The following is a 20,822-nucleotide window of genomic DNA, read 5'->3' on the forward strand; positions in this document are numbered from 1 at the left end:
ACCTTCACCCATCCAAAATAACCTTTAAATTGGGAGGTGGAACCAGGGCTGTTGTCATACAAATTTTGACTTTACAAATGATTTCTCCAGGAAACAGACCTACCCTCCCTCTATTATGTTTGCAGGTGGTCATTCTATTCTTATTTTGTTTGGAATACAGAGATCACTTAGAAAAAAAGAAAACGAATGAAATATCAGAAGTCATTCTTTCAAGAATTAAATCAAAAGAAATGAAATCTCAGGACAATGATGTGTGCCAAGATAAAAAGGTAAGACTTCTCGGGCAATGACAACTCTGCTAATACAAAGCCAGGTTAATCCAGAGTGAAGTGGCTTCTACTGGGATTCTGAAAGGTAGGGCAGGAATGTCCAGAGTCTCCTAAAGCATGCTCAGAATCCCTGTCCCTAAGATTGTGTGAAGTAGGCGGTTTCCTTTTCCTCAGACTCTGAGAATTCAACTATAAAAATCAACACATAATAGATGAGATAAGACATATTCAAAAGGGCATCTTAGAGACAAAATGTTTCCCACACCAGAAGCAGAGAGTGCAAGACTGCTCAGTAACCTTATCGATTTCATTAGCATATCTAAAGAAAGAATGTGTCAATCAGAAAGGGGATTTGGTGTTGACACACAGAAGAAATGAGAATGGAGAGGAGCCCTTTGGTAGCATGATTCTCTGGGGCCCAGAGGAGAGAGGCCCTGACTCGCTTACGGAAGCATCTGGGCTGCTTGGCAGACTCTTCTCCAATAGGCAGATGAGCCATTTGGCCAGCAGAAAGGATGCCAGCATACACTGGCACCCACAGGTCCATGCTCTTCACCTTGAGACAGTTCATCACACCAATGCCTGACCATACCTAGGCTTCCTGTTTTCTTTTCCTGTAGGGATGAAGTATGCTGATTCTTGGTCCACTTAGAGTGGTCTTTCTCCAACTAAGTTAAGGCATTGGCATTCCGGTTTACATTCTTCAGTTTCCTATGAGCTTGGACAATGTGACTTAACAAACCTAAACTTCATGCCCTCTGGGACAGTCGTAACTAGTTTTAGACCTATAAGGCTGGGTACCAGCCGCTAAATGGAATAATAGGGGAGCTTTCAGATAACCAGTCAGCCAGCATATTTGGTAATATGGCAATGCTCCTCCGTGTTGCCACAAACCTCTCTTGAACCCTGTCCAGAATAATAATGATGAAATATTGCCCATATACTATGTGCTTAAATTTTATTTAGTAAAATCCTTATAGTGCTCTTTTGAGGCAGGAATTATTTCCATGTTACCAATGAGGAATGGAAGTTTAGAGAGGCCCAAGGTCACATAATTTGCAAATGACATGGCCAGTGTTTCAAGTCAGTTTTTTCACTGCTGTGACTAAATGATCTGACCAGCACAATTATAGAGGAGGAAAGGTTTATTTGAGGACTCACAGTTTCAGAGGTCTTAGTCCATAGAAGGCCAACTCCATTCCTAGGACAGAACATCATGGTGGAAGAGCATGGCAGAGGGAAGCAGCTTATATCATTAGGAAGCAGAGAGAGACTCCGCTCTCCAGATACACAGCCACACCCCAATTCCCACCTCCTTCAGCTGCATCCTACCACTTCAATTAATCCCACCAGGGATTAATTCACTGATTGGGTTAAGACTCTTACAACCCAATCATTTTTCCTCTGAACCTTCCTGTGTTGTCTTACATGTGAGCTTTTGGGGGACACCTCACATCCAAACCATAACAGCCAGATTCCAACCTCAAAACTGTCTGTTTCCAAAGGTTCCCTTTGAAGTAGTTTAAACCTCACTTCACTATCAACTAGACAGCATATCTAGAAAGCAGCATATCTTCACAGCAGGGAAACGGGAAAGCCTTTCCAGAGGTGATGCTATACTAGAGTCCTGTCAAAACATATCAGGAGTGTGGATTCCACTATTGGCCTTCAACAGGTAAACACCAGTGTTCTCAAGTTGGACTTTGGGTTTCAATGCCAAGGTGAGTTCACACCTTCAACACTCTTTTGGACACAGGGAACAAGCCTAATAATTCTGAGTCTTTCTATCCATCTGTTTCAAAAACCACAACATTTTGAAACTACTTGATTTACTCAAATCTTGACCCAGAGGAATAGGCCTATGTCTAGTGTTGGCCAATAATAATATAAATAATATCAGGAATATCTTTTGTTAACATGTAGAATGGTACACTTAATCGTCCCTATTATCTTCTAGAGAAGGTTGAACTTCACCCTCCCCCCCAGCTTTACTGCAGTATAACTAACAAAACAATAGCTATTCAAGATGTACAATTTAATGATTTATATATGTACATTGTGTAATGATTACCACAATTAAATGCCTTTACTTTCTCCTCATGGGCCACAAGATGGGCAAGAAGAAAGGAAAAGGAAAAAGGCACAAGTACCCCCTACACAGGTTTAAAGACAGCCGCCAACCTTGAAATTCCCCAGCCTTACCCCCATCAGTGGGGAGGCAGAGTGAGGTGGTGGGAGGAAGTGTAGGGCCCAGTGCCCACCTACCTGCGCACCACCAGTCTGAGGGTCTTGTAGGATCCTTTCACGAGGGACACGGCCTCCCTTCTGGAGCTGTTCAGTGTGACCTCATTGATGTGGACAACCTCGTCCCCAGCTTGGAGTTTGGTGGTCACCAAGTCAGCTTTGCCCCCTTCTTCAATCTGCTCAGAGAGATGAGAGAACCAGAAGTGAGCTTCCACCAGCCTGGGGTCCAGCTAACCGTCCCAGGGCCTATCTGGACTCCTGCAGAGTCTGATAAACTGGCTCTGACCAACCAGAGGGAAAGCTTCCAGAAGGCAGACAGGCTTCTGTTTTTCCATACCCTGCAGCACTCAGCACCAACCACCCAGAGTGTGCTCACAAATATTAGCTGAACAGATCAATGAAGGTATTTGCATCCAAAGACCATTATCTCAGGTCACTCAGGAAATACTCCCCTCTTACATCCCAACTCCCAACAACTGCTGCGCTTGCAGCAAATATTTGTTTGTTGGTTTGTCCTTTCTTTTAGAGGTTGAGTTCTTTTTATCTCATTTTTTGGCCCCAAATTAAAATTCACTGGATGTGTAAAGTGGTACAGACAATGGAATTTATTCAGCACTAAAAAGAAATGAGTTATAAAGCCAAAATAGAGGAACATTAAAAGCACTTGATTAAATGAAAGCAGCCATCTGAAAAGGCTACACGTCCTATGATTCCAACTACATGAGACTCTGGAAACAGTAAAAAGATCCTTGGTTTTAAGGAACCGAGGAGAGGGAGGAATGAACAGGTGGAACACAGAGGCTTTTTAGGTAAATAAAACAATGTGATACTGTAACGGTAGATACATGTAATTGTAAATTTGTCAAATCCCACAGAAGGTACAACACCAGGAGTGAACCTTGCTGTAACCTATGACGGACCAATGGAACCACTGCAGCGAATGTAGCACCTCGGCACTGTTGTTGATGGTGGGGACAAGAGGTATATAGGAAATCGCTGTACCTTCTGTTCAATTTTACCGTAACCTAAAACTGCTCTAAAAATAAAGTAACAATAAAAATAATAAAATAAATTATAATTCATTCAACAAGGATATTCAACACCTGTATTATTCCAGAAATTGTTTTGCTGTTTGGGCTCTAATAGTGGATAAAATAGGAAAAAAACCTTGGTTCTTCTGGTGTTTAGACTAACAGGTTCTGGAGAAGAAGCAAATGACAAATATAAGAAATATGTCACTGATATAGCATGTTAGAAATTGATGATATGCTCTGGGACTAAACAGAGGTAAATAATGCCTGATCCAGTGCCCATATGTTAATACTAGCGGGATGTCAATAACGATGAAAGGGAAGAAGAAACTGATTCATATTTTCTTTTTTGGACAATTGTTTTCCAGAATTGTCCATATATTTAAAAATCTTCAATAGGTCTTAAGATATGTAAGATAGGGCTGGGGTTGCGTCTGAGTGGCAGAGCGCTTGCCTAGTATGTGTGAGGCACTGGGTTTGATCCTCAGCGCCACATAAATAAATAAATAAATGAATAAAGTTAAAAAAAGATATCTTAGATCAGATCAATTAACAATATATATGATTTTAATGATATAAAATAGTTTAAATTTATAAATTTGGCCCTTGTCTAACTTTTATTTTAATAACTGAAAAAACTCACTAAAATTAACACTTCTATTGTTTTGTTATTAAATTATTTTATATTTATTTATTTTGGAGGCTGAGAACATCACACAATGTGTGTAAGAGGACAAGGAAATAGGACCCTAGCCCTGTTTCATCCGTATTACTCTCTAAAGATAACCACTGATTGGAGGTTTCAAGATGGCGGCCTAGAGGGTGGCTGCATTTCATGTTGCTCCAGGACTCAGGATTCAAAAGAGGAGATATTGAGACACTTGGGACCAACTCAAAGCAGCCGGGTGACTCTCACCCATTGGGAAGGCCTCCCGGATGGGACGGTGGTCCCGGAACGCAGGAAACTTTGTAAAGTAGAGCTGCCGGCGAGACGCCCCTCCCCCCATGGAGCAGTGAACTCGGACAACTGGGAGCACCGAAAAGGAGGCCGCTCGGCACAGCGCTGGGACTCGGAGCAACGACTGGGGCTCCGGCGGCTGCCCAGGGGAGGAGTGGCGAGGAGAGCTGTGTGGACTCAGAACCCCGGGGCCTGCCCTGAGGAGGAGGAGGAGGAGCGTGGCCGCTTGGATTCGGGGTGACTACACCAGAGCTACAGGCGGTTGCCAGAGGAGGGGCTGCGTGGCGAGCTGTTTGGACTTGGACCACTTCTGAACCCCGGGGCCTGCCCGGAAGAGTAGGACGAGGAGGAGGAGGAGCGCGGCGGGTTGTTTGGACTCACAGTGACTGCATTAGCGCTCCAGGCGGCTGCTCAGAGGAGAAGGCGAGTGGTGAGTTGTTTAGACTTAAAGTGACAGCGCCTGAACACAGGGGGGCTGCCTGGAGGAGAAGCGTGGTGGGTCACTTGGTCGTGAGTGGCCGCACCAGAGCTCCGGGCGGTTGCCCAGAGGACCCGTGCAGCGGGTCACGTGGATTCAGAGCCACTCAGAGTGACCGCTCCTGAACACTAGGGGGGTTATCTGGAGAAGGAGGAGGAACGGGGAGGGTCACTTCGACTCGGAGTGATTGATTGCCCAGGGCTACGGGTGGTTGGTGGGTGGAGGAGGCACGCAGTGAGTTTCTTGGACTCCTAGTGACCGCACCGGAATACTGGGCGGCTGTCTGGAGGAAGAGGCGTGTGGCGGGTCTCTGGGACTCAGAGCGATTGTACGGGGCCACAGGTGGCTGCTCAGAGGAGGGGCCGCATAGCCAGGCGATTAGGTGCAGAGCAGGGTCCCAGGATCTAGGAGGCTTTTTGGTGGAAGACCCGCACAGAGACAGGCTTAGGGCGGAGCAAAGGTTCCAGACCTGCGGGCAGATTCTCTGAGGAGGGGCAGCCTAAGGAGATTCATCTGCGAAGGGTGAGGCTCCCAGGCCCAGGAGGTAGGGCCGGGCCCCTGGGAACTTTGCAGAGGAAGGCAGCCCAGCCCAGGCGGTAGCTGTAAATTGAGGGGAACCTCTAGGAGGGAACTGACCAGCGAGACCTCCCCACCGGGTGAGTTTTCCCTGCCGGGTGAGGTTTCCCCACAAGGACGGTAAAACCAGAGACTCAGGCCCAAATAGGCCTTGCCTCAGCCCGCAGCCTAGGTCCCCTTTGGATGACCATTGGTTAACAAGTGGAGGCACCTCTGCCCACTAGCAGGGATTATACCCCACCTGAAGGCCACCACTCCTAGAGAGGCAGCTTCTTTGTGGAGCACCGCATTATCAACTTCCTCCAAGACTTCAGCCTACTGAAGGCTAAGGAGGGATATATATAGAAATCTTCAGGGACATTGTAAGTCAATAGAGGAAATCTGCAATATCTCAGCGGTCCACTGAAACCTGAACAATATGAGAAAACAAGGAAAGAAAATGCTGCAAACAAATCTAGATGTTACATCAATAAAACCCAATGACAGCATGGCAGAAGAAATGACAGAAAAGGAGTTCAGAATGTACATAATTAAAATGATCAGAGAAGCAAATGATGAGATGAAAGAGCAAATGCAAGCATTGAATGATCGCACCAATCGACAATTAAAAGAGCAAATACAGGAAGCAAAAGATCATTTCAATAAAGAGTTAGAGATATTGAAAAAAAACCAAACAGAAATCCTTGACATGAAGGAAACAATAAACCAAATTAAGAACTCCATAGAAAGCATATCCAATAGGATAGAACACCTGGAAGACAGAACCTCAGACATTGAAGACAAAATATTTAACCTTGAAAACAAAGTTGAACAAACAGAGAAGATGGTAAGAAATCATGAACAGAATCTACAAGAACTATGGAATATCATGAAAAGGCCAAATTTAAGAATTATTGGGATTGAGGAAGGCCTAGAGAAACAAGCCAAAGGAATGAACAATTTATTCAATGAATTATTATCAGAAAATTTCCCAAATCTGAAGAATGAAATGGAAAATCAAGTTCAAGAGGCTTATAGGACTCCAAATACACAAAATTACAACAGACCCACATCAACAGACCCAGATCATCATCACTATAATGAAAATACCTAACATACAAAATAAAGACAGAATTTTAAAGGCTGTGAGAGAAAAGAACCAAATTACATTCAGGGGGAAACCAATACGGATATCAGCAGATTTTTCAATCCAGATCCTAAAAGCTAGAAGGGCCTGGAACAACATTTTTCAAGCCCTGAAAGAAAATGGATGCAAACCAAGAATCTTATACCCAGCAAAACTTACCTTGAAATTTGACGATGAAATAAAATCCTTCCATGATAAACAAAAGCTAAAAGAATTTACAAAAAGAAAGCCAGCATTACAGAACATTCTCAGCAAAATATTCCATGAGGAAGAGATGAAAAACAAAGAAGCAAATCAGCAAAGGAAGGAATTATCCTAAAGGAATTGTCAAATAAAGGAGGAAACAAGTTGTGTCAAATAAATAAATAAATAAAATTTAAAAAATGAACCAAATGACCGGGAAACCAAATCATATCTCTATAATAACCCTGAATGTTAATGGCCTGAATTCATCAATCAAAAGATATAGACTGGCAGATTGGATTAAAAAGAAAGATCCAACAATATGTTGCCTGCAAGAGACTCACCTCATAGAAAAAGAGACCCATAGACTAAAGGTGAAAGGATGGGGAAAAACATACCATGCACATGGACTCAGCAAAAAAGCTGGAGTATCCATCCTCATTTCCGATAATATGGACTTCAAGCCAAAGTTAGTCAGAAGGGATAAAGAAGGTCATTTCATACTGCTTAAGGGAAGCATAAATCAGCAAGATATAACAATCATAAACATCTATGCCCCAAACAGTGGCTCATCCATGTATGTCAAACAAATCCTTCTCAATTTCAGAAACCAAATAGACCATAACACAATAATACTAGGTGATTTTAACACGCCTCTCTCACCACTGGACAGATCTTCCAGACAAAAATTGAACAAAGAAACCATAGATCTCAATAACACAATCAATAATCTAGACTTAACGGACATTTATAGAATATACCATCCAACCAAGAGCGAATACACTTTCTTCTCAGCAGCACATGGATCCTTCTCTAAAATAGACCATATATTATGCCACAAAGCTAATGTTAGCAAATACAAGAAGATAGAGACACTACCATGTATTCTATCAGATCATAATGGATTGAAGTTAGAAATAAATGAAAGAGTAAAACACAGAAACTATTCCAACATCTGGAGATTAAACAATATGCTATTATATGATGAATGGATAACAGAAGATATTAGGAAGGAAATTAAAAAATTCTTAGAGGTAAATGAGAACAAAGAAACATCATATCAAAATCTCTGGGACACTATGAAAGCAGTACTTAGAGGGAAATTTATTTCATGGAGCGCATTTAATAAAAGAAGTAAAACTCAACAAATAAACGACCTAACACATTTCAAAGCCCTAGAAAAAGAAGAACAGAACAGCACCAAAAGTAGTAGAAGACAGGAAATAGTTAAACTCAGAGCTGAAATCAATGAAATTGAAACAAAAGAAACAATACAAAAAATTGACAAAATAAATAGTTGGTTCTTCGAAAAAATAAACAAAATTGATAAACCTTTAGCCACACTAACAAAGAGAAGACGAGAGAAAACCCAAATCACTAAAATTCGGAATGAACAAGGAAATATCACAACAGACACGAGTGAAATACAAAACATAATTAGAAGCTATTTTGAAAATCTATCTCCAACAAAACAGAAAATTTCGAAGACATCAACAGATTTCTAGAGACATATGAATTGCCTAAACTGAACGAGGGAGACATAAACAATTTCAATAGACCAATTTCAAGCACTGAAATAGAAGAAGTCATCAAAAGCCTACCAACAAAGAAAAGTCCAGGACCAGATGGGTTCTCAGCCGAGTTCTACAAAACCTTTAAAGAAGAGCTCATTCCAATACTTCTCAAAGTATTCCATAAAATAGAAGAGGAGGGAACCCTCCCAAACTCATTCTATGAAGCCAATATCACACTGATACCTACACCAGACAGAGACTCATCAAGGAAAGAAAATTTCAGACCAATATCCTTAATGAACATCGACGCAAAAATTCTCAACAAAATTTTAGCAAATCGCATACAAAAACATATTAAAAAGATAGTGCACCATGACCAAGTGGGTTTCATCCCAGGGATGCAAGGTTGGTTCAACATCAGGAAATCAATAAACGTAATTCACCATATTAATAGACTTAAAGTCAAGAATCACATGATTATTTCAATAGATGCAGAAAAAGCATTTGATAAAATACAGCACCCCTTCATGCTCAAAACACTAGAAAAAATAGGGATAGTGGGAACATTCCTTAACATTGTAAAGGCCATCTATGCTAAGCCCATGGCTAATATCATTCTAAATGGTGAAAAACTGAAAGCATTCCCCCTAAAAACTGGAACAAGGCAGGGATGCCCTCTTTCACCACTTCTATTCAACATCGTTCTTGAGACTCTGGCCAGAGCAATTAGACAAACCAAAGAAATTAAAGGGATACGAATTGGAAAAGAAGAACTCAAACTATCCCTGTTCGCTGATGACATGATTATATATTTAGAGGAACCTGGAAATTCCACCAGAAAACTCTTAGAACTCATAAGTGAATTTAGTAAAGTAGCAGGTTACAAGATCAATGCCCATAAATCCAACGCATTTTTATACATAAGTGATGAATCTTCAGAAAGAGAAATTAGGAAAACTACCCCATTCACAATAGCCTCGAAAAAAATAAAATACTTGGGAATCAATCTCACAAAAGAGGTGAAAGACCTCTACAATGAGAACTATACAACACTAAAGAAAGAAATTAAAGAACACCTTAGAAGATGGAAAGATCTTCCATGTTCTTGGATAGGAAGAATTAATATTGTCAAAATGGCCATACTACCTAAAGTGCTATACAAATTCAATGCAATTCCAATTAAAATTCCAATGACGTACCTTACAGAAATAGAGCAGGCAATTATGAAATTCATCTGGAAGAATAAGAAACCCAGAATAGCTAAAGCAATCCTTAGCAGGAAGAGTGAAACAGGGGGTATCACAATACCAGATCTTCAACTCTACTACAAAGCAACAGTAACAAAAACGGCATGGTATTGGTACCAAAATAGAAAGGTAGATCAATGGTACAGAATAGAGGACATGGACACAAAACCAAATAAATACAATTTTCTCATACTAGACAAAGGGGCCAAAAATATGCAATGGAGAAAAGATAGCCTCTTTAACAAATGGTGCTGGGAGAATTGGAAATCCATATGCAACAGAATGAAACTAAACCCATATCTCTCACCATGCACGAAACTAAACTCAAAATGGATTAAGGACCTCGGAATCAGACCAGAGACCCTGCAGATTATAGAAGAAAAAGTAGGTCCAAATCTTCACCTTGTTGGTCTAGGATCAGACTTCCTTAACAGGACTCCCATAGCACAAGAAATAAAAGCTAGAATCAACCACTGGGATAGATTCAAACTAAAAAGCTTTCTCTCAGCAAAGGAAACTATCAGCAATGCGAAGAAAGAGCCTACAGAGTGGGAGAATATCTTTGGCAATCATACTTCAGATAGAGCACTAATCTCCAGAATCTATAAAGAACTCAAAAAACTCTACTCCAAGAAGTCAAATAATCCAGTCGACAAATGGGCTAAGGAAATGAATAGACACTTCACAGAAGAAGATCTACAAGCAATCAACAAACATATGGAAAAATGTTCAACATCTCTAGTAATAAGAGAAATGCAAATCAAAACCACCCTAAGATTCCATCTCACCCCAATTAGAATGGCAATTATCAAGAATACGAGCAACAACAGGTGTTGGCGAGGATGTGGGGAGAAAGGTACACTCATACATTGCTGGTGGGGCTGCAAATTAGTGCAGCCACTCTGGAAAGCAGTGTGGAGATTCCTTAGAAAACTTGGAATGGACCCTCCATTTGACCCAGCTATCCCACTCCTTGGCCTATACCCAAAGGACTTAAAATCAGCATACTACAGAGATACAACCACATCAATGTTCATAGCTGCTCAATTCACAATAGCCAGACTGTGGAACCAACCTAGATGCCCTTCAATTGATGAGTGGATAAAGAAACTGTGGTATATATATATACAATGGAATATTACTCAGCCATAAAGAATGATAAAATTATGGCATTTGCAGGCAAATGGATGAAATTGGAGAATATCATGCTAAGTGAGATAAGCCAATCTCAAAAAGCCAAAGGACGAATGATATCGCTAATAAGTGGAGGATGACACATAATGGGGGGGAGGGAAGGGTTAGTGTTAGGGTTAGAGTTAGGGTTAGGGAGGGGGGCAAGTATGGAGGAAGGAACTACTGTATAGAGGGTAAAGGGGTGGGAGGGGTGGGGGAAGGGAAAAAAATAACAGAATGAATCAAACAACATTACTCTATGTAAATTTATGATTACACAAATGGAATGCCTCTACGCCATGTACAAACAGAGAAACAACATGTATCCCATTTGTTTACAATAAAAAAAAAAGATAACCACTGATTGCTGTTCAGTTTATGCATTTCATGTGTATTTTTTTCTCCTTTTCACAAAAATAACATCCCACATCACATACCTCCTCAAGCCTCTTTTCACACTTGATGAGAGGCATTAAAGTGAGGTAATTAAGAGTCTGAGAAGTCAGATCGCTGAGAGGAAGTTACGAATTCTCTCTGAGCCTCCGCCAACTCATCTACAAATGGGACTAACCATATTACGCACCTAGCAGAACTACAGTGAGGGAGCTGGGGTGGTGGCTCAGTGGTAGAGCACTTGCCTGGCACGTGTGAGGCACTGGGTTCAATTCTCAGCACCACAAAAAAAAAAATAATGATATTATGTCCACCTACAACTAAAAAAAAAAAAAAAAAAAAGTTAAAAGAAGAACTACAGTGAGCATTAATGAGGTATACCACATGCATTGTTAGATGCAGCTGGTTTACTGTAAGACCTCAAAAGTGGTAGCTATTGTTTTTATATACCATATATCATGAAGATATTGCCAGTAATAAAATAACCATAATAACATCTTGGTTATTCACTGCATGATATTGTACAGTGTAGAAATATCTTGGTGTATTTAGCCATTCTGTATTGATGGTCATTTCTTCCTGCTTTTCTATGCATCTCATCCTATTAAAGTTCACTACTCACCTTCTGCGAATTCACTACTGCTCTTACGTATTGAGCACACTCTAATATCCAGGCCTCTATATCAGTTGCTCAGGTTTTTCTCCTGCCTGGATTTCTCCACCTTTGGTTGGCCTCTTAGACACCTACAAAAGCTGCAGTATGCTATAATGGTCAAGAGTGGGTGCTCTGGAACCAGACCATATGGCCCTGCCTCTTAATAGCTGCGTGTCTTTGAGGAAGTTATTAAACCTTACTTTTCCTGGGTTTCCTCTTTTGTAAAATGATAGTACTTAACCACATATATTGTGAAGATTAAATGAGTTCATGCAGATAAAGTGCTTAAACAGTGACTGACTCATAGTATGTATTCAATAAAGTTTAGCTATAATTACTACCCATCTTTTGAGGTCAAGTTCAAATTCCATCTCCTCCAAAGCTTTCCAGGCCTTTCCTCAGCACACACCTTACTTCCTTGCCCCTTGCATTCTGTCCTTTAAAAAGTAAACTCTTGGACTGAGGATGTAGCTCAGTGGTAGAGCATTTGCCTAGCATGTAAGAGACCCTAGGTTTGTTTCCCAGCACTGCAAAAAGAAAGAAGTAATAACTCCCGTTGCTTCCATTTCAAATAATAATCCCTTCCCTGATCCCCTCCATTTCAAATAATATATAAACTACAATGTGACATTGAAATAATTTATTATTTTGATACTACTTTAACTTGCAGCTGTGGTTATCACACCACCTTTGGGCAAAGTTATTTACGTCTGTGCCTGATGCCTGTTCCCTGACCAGCTTGAACTGTGAACTCTTGACTTCCTCTTTACTTCTGCCAGAATGCCTCCCCTGAGCTTAGCACACAGGACCTCCTCCGAAAATATTGGTTCCTTCATTCAACAACATTTACTGAGCAGGTATAGAGATTAAAGTTAGGGTACAAGGTGGAACACAATAGATGTGGTTCTGCTCAAGGTGCGGTTTGTGGAACTGAATTCCCTCTGCATTATCTCTCAACAATTTCAATAAAATGAGATCTAGGATATGTATGATCAACTCCTTATATGAAAAAGGAAGTCAAGAAAGCTCGTTGTATAGCTTATTATCACGTCCTTATGATGGCTTTAATGTGAATGCAAACAGGAGGAAGAATGTCACGATTTCACTGTTGTTCACTATTCTCATCAACGATTTCTGTAACTTGTATTTATAGAGTTTCTCACAAGTTGCTCCTGTTGCACTAGCCTTTTAGGTATAAAAGGCTTACCTTTTCAAAGTCAATTGATGAAACTGAGAAAGTGAGGATTGGGATGATTTTTTGAAATGGCATTTATCACATACTAGCTGGCACTTACTGCCTGCTTGGTTTTTGCTTTGCAGAGGATGGCAATGTTAGGCAAGTGCACTACCTCTGAGCCCACCACCCGCCCCGACTACATGTTTGGATTCTCACATCTCTCCATACTTTCTCAGTGACTCATGCTGTCTCAGGATTTGAATTATGACCATAGATAACTTTTAATTCTTTTCTCCAACACTGATCTTTCACACAAACTCCTATATTTTCAGTTTCTTGTTTCCTCTTCCTCCTTTTTTTTCCCTTCTAAACCCTTCTTCTATTACAAATATTCTCCTTATACCCCAAACTGAATTCATCTCTCTCTCCCTCTCTCTCCTGATTTCTTTCTGTCTGAGACAAGCCTTAGTCACCACCTTTGTCATGGGTATTTCAGATCATGCCCTGTCTCTTCTTTTAAGTTTTAAACTCCTAAAGTTAGAAACTTGGAATACCTTGTTCCATTCATTCTATAAATATTTTTTGAGCATCTCTCATTGTCAGGCACTGGGGAGATGTCAATGAAGGAAACAGACTCTCTTCTTTCCTAGAGTTCACATTCTAGTATGTTTTTAGTATATTTCACATCTGTGTATTTTTAAGAAAATACACATTCCCTGTGGCATGTCAGAGAGACTCTGGTGATACAAACAAGACTGGATTCTTCTCAAAAGCCCTCTGATCGATGCATATAAACAAGTCTTCCTGGGAGGTCAGGCAATTTCTAGTGAACAGGAGACCCCTCATCTACCTCAGTTCAGCTATCTGGGTTAAAGCTGCTATCCCTGTGTGTGGATTACCTAAGACCCCCACCTGCCTTCTTCACTGCTGCTGTACCCCCACCCCCACCTTTCCACTTGTTTGCACCAGGGTCAGTGGATTTGCTATTTGTTGGCCACTCAGTGTTAAACCTGGTTGCCAAGCGAGTTGAAGATACTGGCTAGAACAAGGCTGTGACTTACCTTAATCTATAATGTTGTCACCATATATTACCACAAGTGATAAATTAAAATGTTGATGTGCTTTCATGGATGCCCTGGTAACAGCACGATTGATTGCAATATCCTGGAGCTGAGTTAGGTTGATGTTGATTGTTCTTGAAGTTTATCTAAAATCATTGTTATGACATTTTTTTAAAAAAGCATATTTACAAAATATTTAACAATAATCTTCCTGACCTATTCATCAAAGAGAATTCTACTCTTTCTAATCTTGCACCCTGCTGATCCTGTCTGTCAACAGGATTCAGTGAGAAATGAAGTTTATTATTTTAAACTTTGGACCAATACTTGAGCAGCTAAAGAGGTCACTGGCATTGTTTGTTCAATTTCACCTGTGTAGAATTTACTTATTCCAAGAATGTGACTGTCAACAGGTTAAATGAATTCAGATAACACACCAGGTACAACTGGGTGGGAAATCCCAAATTATAAACTAAGGAGAAAATGTGAAAACACACAGTGAAGCCTAAACCTTAAGCGTGCTTTCTCCCTCTCAAATACTAAATTTATCCACACATAATAAGCTGATTTTTTTTTTTTGATGATTCATTGTTCTTTTTCTGATATGTGAGGGGTTGGTGTGTGTTTTTAAAACTATTTATAATATTTTACCCATATTTAGAACCTACTATAGGGCCTGCACATAATAGGTGACCAATAAAGATTTATTAAATACATTTTGGAGCAACTGACCTTAAAGAAATAAACATAGGCCGGTGGCGGGGGGCGGGGTTGTGGAACACACCTGTAATCCCAACAGCTTGGGAGGCTGAGGCCGGAGGATTACAAGTTTGAAGCCAGGCTCAGCAATTCAGTGAGGCCCTAAGTAATTCAGTGAGGCCCTGTCTCAAAATAAAAAATAAAAAGGGCTGGGGATGTGCTCAGTGGTAAAGCACCTCTGGGGTAAATTCCCACTACCAAAAAAAAAAAAAAAAAAAGAAAGAAAGAAAAAGCAAGCAAGCAAGCACCAGGTTTTACATGCTGTGATAAGAGTTCATTTGAGGGCTGGGGATATAGCTCAGTTGGTAGAGTGCTTGCCTTGCAAGCACAAGGCCCTGGGTTCAATCCCCAGCACCGTGGGGGGGGGGGGGAGTTCACCTGAAATACAGGTGTTCTGTGTGCCCGTGGCAGCAGCTGGATGTAGTCCTGGGAGGAGCAGGGTGCCAGCCCATCACTTTCCTGCCCCCTTAACCCTTCTGGCTCAATCGAAATGAGGAAGAATGAAGTTACCCTTTGGGGACTGGGCCAATGTTGTGCTTCTCCAGATCCAAACACCTCCACTCTGCCTCCCCAGCCTTGTCTTCCATCTTTCCAAGCAAGCCATTCACATTACCTTGATCACAGCATGTGATAGGTGGCAACCTATTACCACTTCAACTAGATGAGGTCATGCCCCTTCTCACGACCCCCTTCTTGCCACACTCAAGAGTAGAAACCGGTCATCCCTGTGCATCACGGGTGCTGCTTGGATTGGAGCCCCTTGGCTCTGTGACGAGTGCTGCTCGGCCCATGCTTGCTCAGTGCCAGCCCCTGACTGCCTAGTGACATATGGTATATGTCAGGGACACTCCTGCCTCACAGTCCTCACAGGCAACTACTTGCTGTGCCTCAGCCTAACATGCTTTTCCCCAGGTAACCATCTGACTTTCTCCCTCAACTCCACCAACCAGGTCTGTATCCAAATTTAAATACGTAAAAACTGGAAGAAGACTTTCCTACCTACCCCTTTAAAATTTTTGAGGGGGTCGGGGTGGGGGGGGCTAGGGATTTAACCCAGAACCTCAGGCACTCCAGGCAAGTGCTCTACCATCCAGTTACACCCCAACCCGGCACCTCTAAATTTGTTGTGGGGGGTAATGGGGATTAAACTCAGGGGCACTAGCCCACTGAGCCACATCCCCTGCCCTTTTTTGTATTTTATTTAGAGACAGGGTCTCACTGAGTTGCTTAGGGCCTCGCTAAATTGCTGAGGCTGGCTTTGAACTCACAATCCTCCTGCCTCAGCCTCCCATGCTGCTGGGATTACAGGTGTGTGCCACCATGCCTAGCTCTGCACCTCTAAATTCTAACCTCCCCTAATGCTACTTATCTTCCTCCCCAATTTTAATTTTTATTCAGCATGTAATTCATGACATATATTTTATTTATGTGTCTTGCTCCTTGTCTGTCTCCCCCTGGAATGCCAGCCCCATGGGAGCAGAGACTTACATCTGTCTGGTTTGCTATTGTATCCCCTGGCTATTGTATCTCCAGTGCCCAGAACAGTGTGGGAAATAGAGCAGTGGGCACTCAATATTTACTGTAGCTCATCATTGTAGCTACCAGTTGCTGAGTGTTTCACGTTCCAATGAGTTTATGGTATCGTCTTTATTATTACAAAGTCCCCTTAAGATTATTATTATCCCCCCCTTTTTCATATTCAGGATGCAACCCAGGGCATCCTACCACTGAGCTACATCCCCAGAACTTTTAATTTTTTATTTTGAGACAGGGTCTCACTAAGTTGCTGAGGTTCTCAGCTACATTGCCCAGGCTGGCCTCAAACTTGCAATCCTCCTGCCTCAGCGTCCCGCCTCAGCTTCCCAAGTCACTGGGATTCCAGGGGGTGTGCCACTATACCCAGTTAATTGCTTTTTTATGTAAATGAGAATACTAAGGTTCAGAGGAGCAAAACACCTTGTTCAAGGTTGCACAGTCAGTAAAATGAGAGGTGGGAATGGAATTTCAGATTCTGATTTCAAAGCCCACATTCTCCAGCCTGCTGCCTCTGAGAATCCTCCAGATCTTTTTCTGTACACTAATATTTCTTCACTTCTCTGCCTAATCCTTCAAGTGCCTCAGAGACCTGACACCCCACACTGCTGTGTGCTGATCTTTGTCTTTCAGGGATCCTAAGAACTTCGAACCTATTATAGGGGCTTACAGGTCCAACAGAATTCTCAGCTTACCCCTGAGAAAAAAAAAATTTTGGCATACACTACCCTGGGGCAGGGAGATGGCCTTGCTACAGAAAACTGAACCCATAATGACTTCTAGTTACATATGCCATTTACAGTTCTATCTAGAGTTTAATTAAAATCAAATTTATCCTGCAGAGATCTACCACAAGTGAATTTCACTTGCACATTATTTCTAAACTCTTAAATGACTGAATTTCCTTTTCCGACTATTTTTGTTCCCTGATGATGACTAGGCAGGAGCACAGGGAGGGAGGGGGTGTTCAAGGCTCATAGTTAACACAACATAACCTACAACTTATTTGCTGTTGATGGTTTGAGGAGAAATACACTCTCTGATAGTGTAATAATGGTACTAAGGCAATAAGTAGAATATAGAAAGATAAAAAAGATAAGTAGATGAAGAAATACATTAAGAATCTCTTGAACAACGCTGTTCCAGTATTGCTTTTTACTCTTTGGAAATGATCACTACAGATAACCTGGTGCACATTGTTGGTTTTGAACCATACATAATGCAGGGACAATGAAATTGAGTAAAATAAATGAAAGTTTCTCCCATGATCTATTTCTGGTTCTCAGGTTGTATGAAATTAACCAGCATTTGTGGGGGAAACCCAGAACTAACTGCTGGTCTTAAAATACAAAGAAGCATTTCAGTGAGTTGCACTGAGTGGCTCAAGGGTACAGATGTGATTCCTCCCATGTCCCCACCTGCTCTCAGCTAACCCCAAATCTTTAGGCTCATGTGGTAGAAGATTCCTTTACTGGGTCATAAAATGCTATGTATTGTGGCAGCAGAATGAACAGCAGGCAGGGCATCAGGAATCCTGTGCTCCAACCCCAACTCTGTCCCTTTCACCTACAGGACCCAGGCTGGGCCCCTCATCTATATAAAGTGTGGATAATGTTGCGTGTTCTGCACATCGCTGAGACCATGCCTTGCAAACAGAAATGCATTTTTCTCACATTCAAGATGACCAAAAGAAAATTCCATATTTTTTTAATACGTACATACCACTTGATATTAAAAATTACATAAACTTTTGTTACTTTTTAGGTAGGTGGTATGTTACTCTTTTCCAAGTTTCATAACCTGGATGGGAAGCAAAAGAAGAGAGATTGAGGCAATGTCATGTATAAAAAGTGGGAGCTCTGGACTCAGACCACATGGGTCTGAAGTCCAATCTCCAAAGAGGGTGATCTTAGGCAAAATATGCATTTACTCTGAACATCTGGATTTCTACTCTAAATATGGAACCAAGAAGACAAACCACAGAGAGCTGGGGTAAGCATCAAGTGAATGAAGACAGAAATTTCCCATCACCTAGCAAGGGTTCTATAGATGTGCTTTATGAATTACATGGTTTTATTTAATAAATTTGATATTTTTCTGTTTCTGCCACAATACTTACATTACCAACTGCAGAGAACAAGGGGAAGAAATTTACTGGGAAGAGGAGAGAGATCATTTTCTTCAAGTCAAAGAATAAGAGATAACTTGATTTATAAATGAAAGAGGAGACAGTCTCTCCTTCGGAAGGAAGTTTTTGTTTCAGAGAGAGGTCCCAGGGCAGGAAGTTACCCGGTGACACCCTATGTAATATTCACATGAGCTGTGGCCCTGGAAAACCAAGACATGCTGAAGTTCTTGATTTACTGCTCACTGGAGGAAGGAACACAAAGGTAAGATCATGTCAAGCTTCACTGAAGCCAACCGGGTCACTCAGTTTTCCTCACTGCTTTGAGAAAAGGTCACAGACCCTGTCTTCCCTGAGATAGTTGATGCTAAAAAAACAAGTTTGGGGGTAATTAAAAATTAAGTTGTCAGTATTTGTTTCTGTCTATTTATTTTCCTCCTGAAGATGGGAGGCAACTCCTTAGAAATAGAAAAGAGGAAAGGAAATAGTTGAGGAACCTGAGTAAAAGAGGGGAAAGTAATAAAATAAGTAAACAAGAGTAAGAATGATTGCAAGAAATACACATGCGGGGCTCTCATTATCGAGCTGGGTAATCACTCCCAGGTCTCCACAGTTACAAGGTTTCATGAGAGGCCAAGTCTTCCTAACTCAAAAATATGCACTGGCCGACAGACCAGTCACAAAATGAGGCCACACTCAAACAGCACTGGCAGTTGAGTCTCATCTCCTGCTGTCCTGTCAAGGTCTCTACAGTCTGCCTGGGCGTGTGAAGTCAAACAACCAATACCACAAACAAATAAGATGCAAATCAAAGGCTTAGTTGACTTGAATATTTTTCGAATAAGGCAAAATATAAACCATTGAGTTATCTTAAATTTTTGTACAGAAATTAGAATCCAGATTGTCAACCTGATTACATTCTTCATTCTGAGAATTTATTTGTAGTTTTTTTTTTTTTTTAAGGAAGATTAAATCAGCTTATTTTCATAGTCATTTGTCTTGATTTGCAACTTTATAAAAAAATTTAAAATCATTTTTGGTCCTTGATTTAAAGTGAATTCCCAGTCAGATGCAGTGGTGCACACCTGTAACCCCAATTAGTCGGGAGGCTGAGGCAGGAGGATCACAAGTTCAAGGCAAGCCTAGGCAACTTAATGAGACCCTGTCTCAAAATAAAAATAAAAAGGATTGGGGATGTAGCTCAATGTTACAGTACTACCTAGGTTCAATCCCCAATACTGCAAAAAGTAAATACATTAAGTTAATTCCCTTAAACAAACTTCTTTTGGTACTAACTGCAGATAATAAAGACTATAGTGCAAATCTGGCTCTAAGCTTCTTGGTGGCCAAAGCACAGCAAAAACATGCTTTGATAGAAAAGTCCTGGTGCATAATATAAAAACAGGAAGTCATTGTGGAGAACTGGAAATAATGGTATTGAAATCTACTATTAAAAAGGACTCAAGTCAATTTTTTTTTTTAAATAAAAATTAAAAAAGAAAAATAAAGAAAGGATGCAAGCCCATACTGGCTACTAAGAAATCAAAGAAGATAGAGAGCAGTCTTTCTAAATTGCCTTGCGTTTAGCTTAACAGTGTCCCATGCTATGTTAGTTAGTTTTTGTCACTGTGACCAAAATGCCTGACAAGAACAACTTAAAGGAGCAAAAGTTATTCTGGGCCACAGTTTCAGTCCATGGTTGGCTGACTCCATTGCTCTGGACCTGAGTGAGGCAGAATGTCATGGTGGAAGGGCAACCAGGAAGGAAAAGGAAAGGAGAGAGAGAGAGAGAGAGAGTGAGAGAGAGAGAGAGAGAGAGAGAGAGAGAGAGAGAGAGAGAGAGGGAGAGAGAGAACACTTAAGTAGAGAAGCCCCGGACAAGATATAAATTCCTAAGAGCATGTCCGCAGTGACCCACTTCCTCCAGCCATGCCTCATCTGCCTATATTACCACCCAGTAGTTCATTCAAATTAATCCATTAAATGAACTGATTCATTGACAAAGTTACAGCTCTCATCATTGCCTAAAAGCCTCGCCTCTGAACCTTGCTATACTGGGGACCATGTCTCCAAAACATGAGCTTTTGGGGAAACATTTCCAAATCTAAACCATAATGCATGCTAAATGCCAAATGAACACAAAGCTGTCATTAATACTCTTCAGCAAGTAGGTATTCCTGGCTTTCCGCCTTGGCTACAGGGGAAATGCTCTTTTGCTGAGTGTTAGGCTAGAACCTGTGCTGTTGGATGGAACCATGAAACTATTTCTGCTCAGTGTGTTTTGAGCAGAAGAAGCATGTCACCTACACTTCTCCCTGTT

General features: G+C 41.2%; 1 protein-coding gene across 1 annotated transcript in view; it reads right to left on the reverse strand.

Annotated features, from left to right (window-relative positions):
• The window catches only part of SHROOM3 (shroom family member 3), a 304,609-nt gene that overhangs the window by 200,746 nt on the left and 83,041 nt on the right, over positions 1 to 20,822 (reverse strand). The window contains exon 2 of the mRNA XM_079154292.1: positions 2,535 to 2,689. Coding sequence (XP_079010418.1) covers positions 2,535 to 2,689 — 155 coding nt within the window. The remainder of the gene's footprint in view (positions 1 to 2,534; positions 2,690 to 20,822) is intronic.

This window comes from Sciurus vulgaris, assembly GCF_902686455.1.
Source record: "Sciurus vulgaris genome assembly, chromosome: 9".
In the NCBI taxonomy this organism is placed as follows: domain Eukaryota; kingdom Metazoa; phylum Chordata; class Mammalia; order Rodentia; family Sciuridae; genus Sciurus; species Sciurus vulgaris.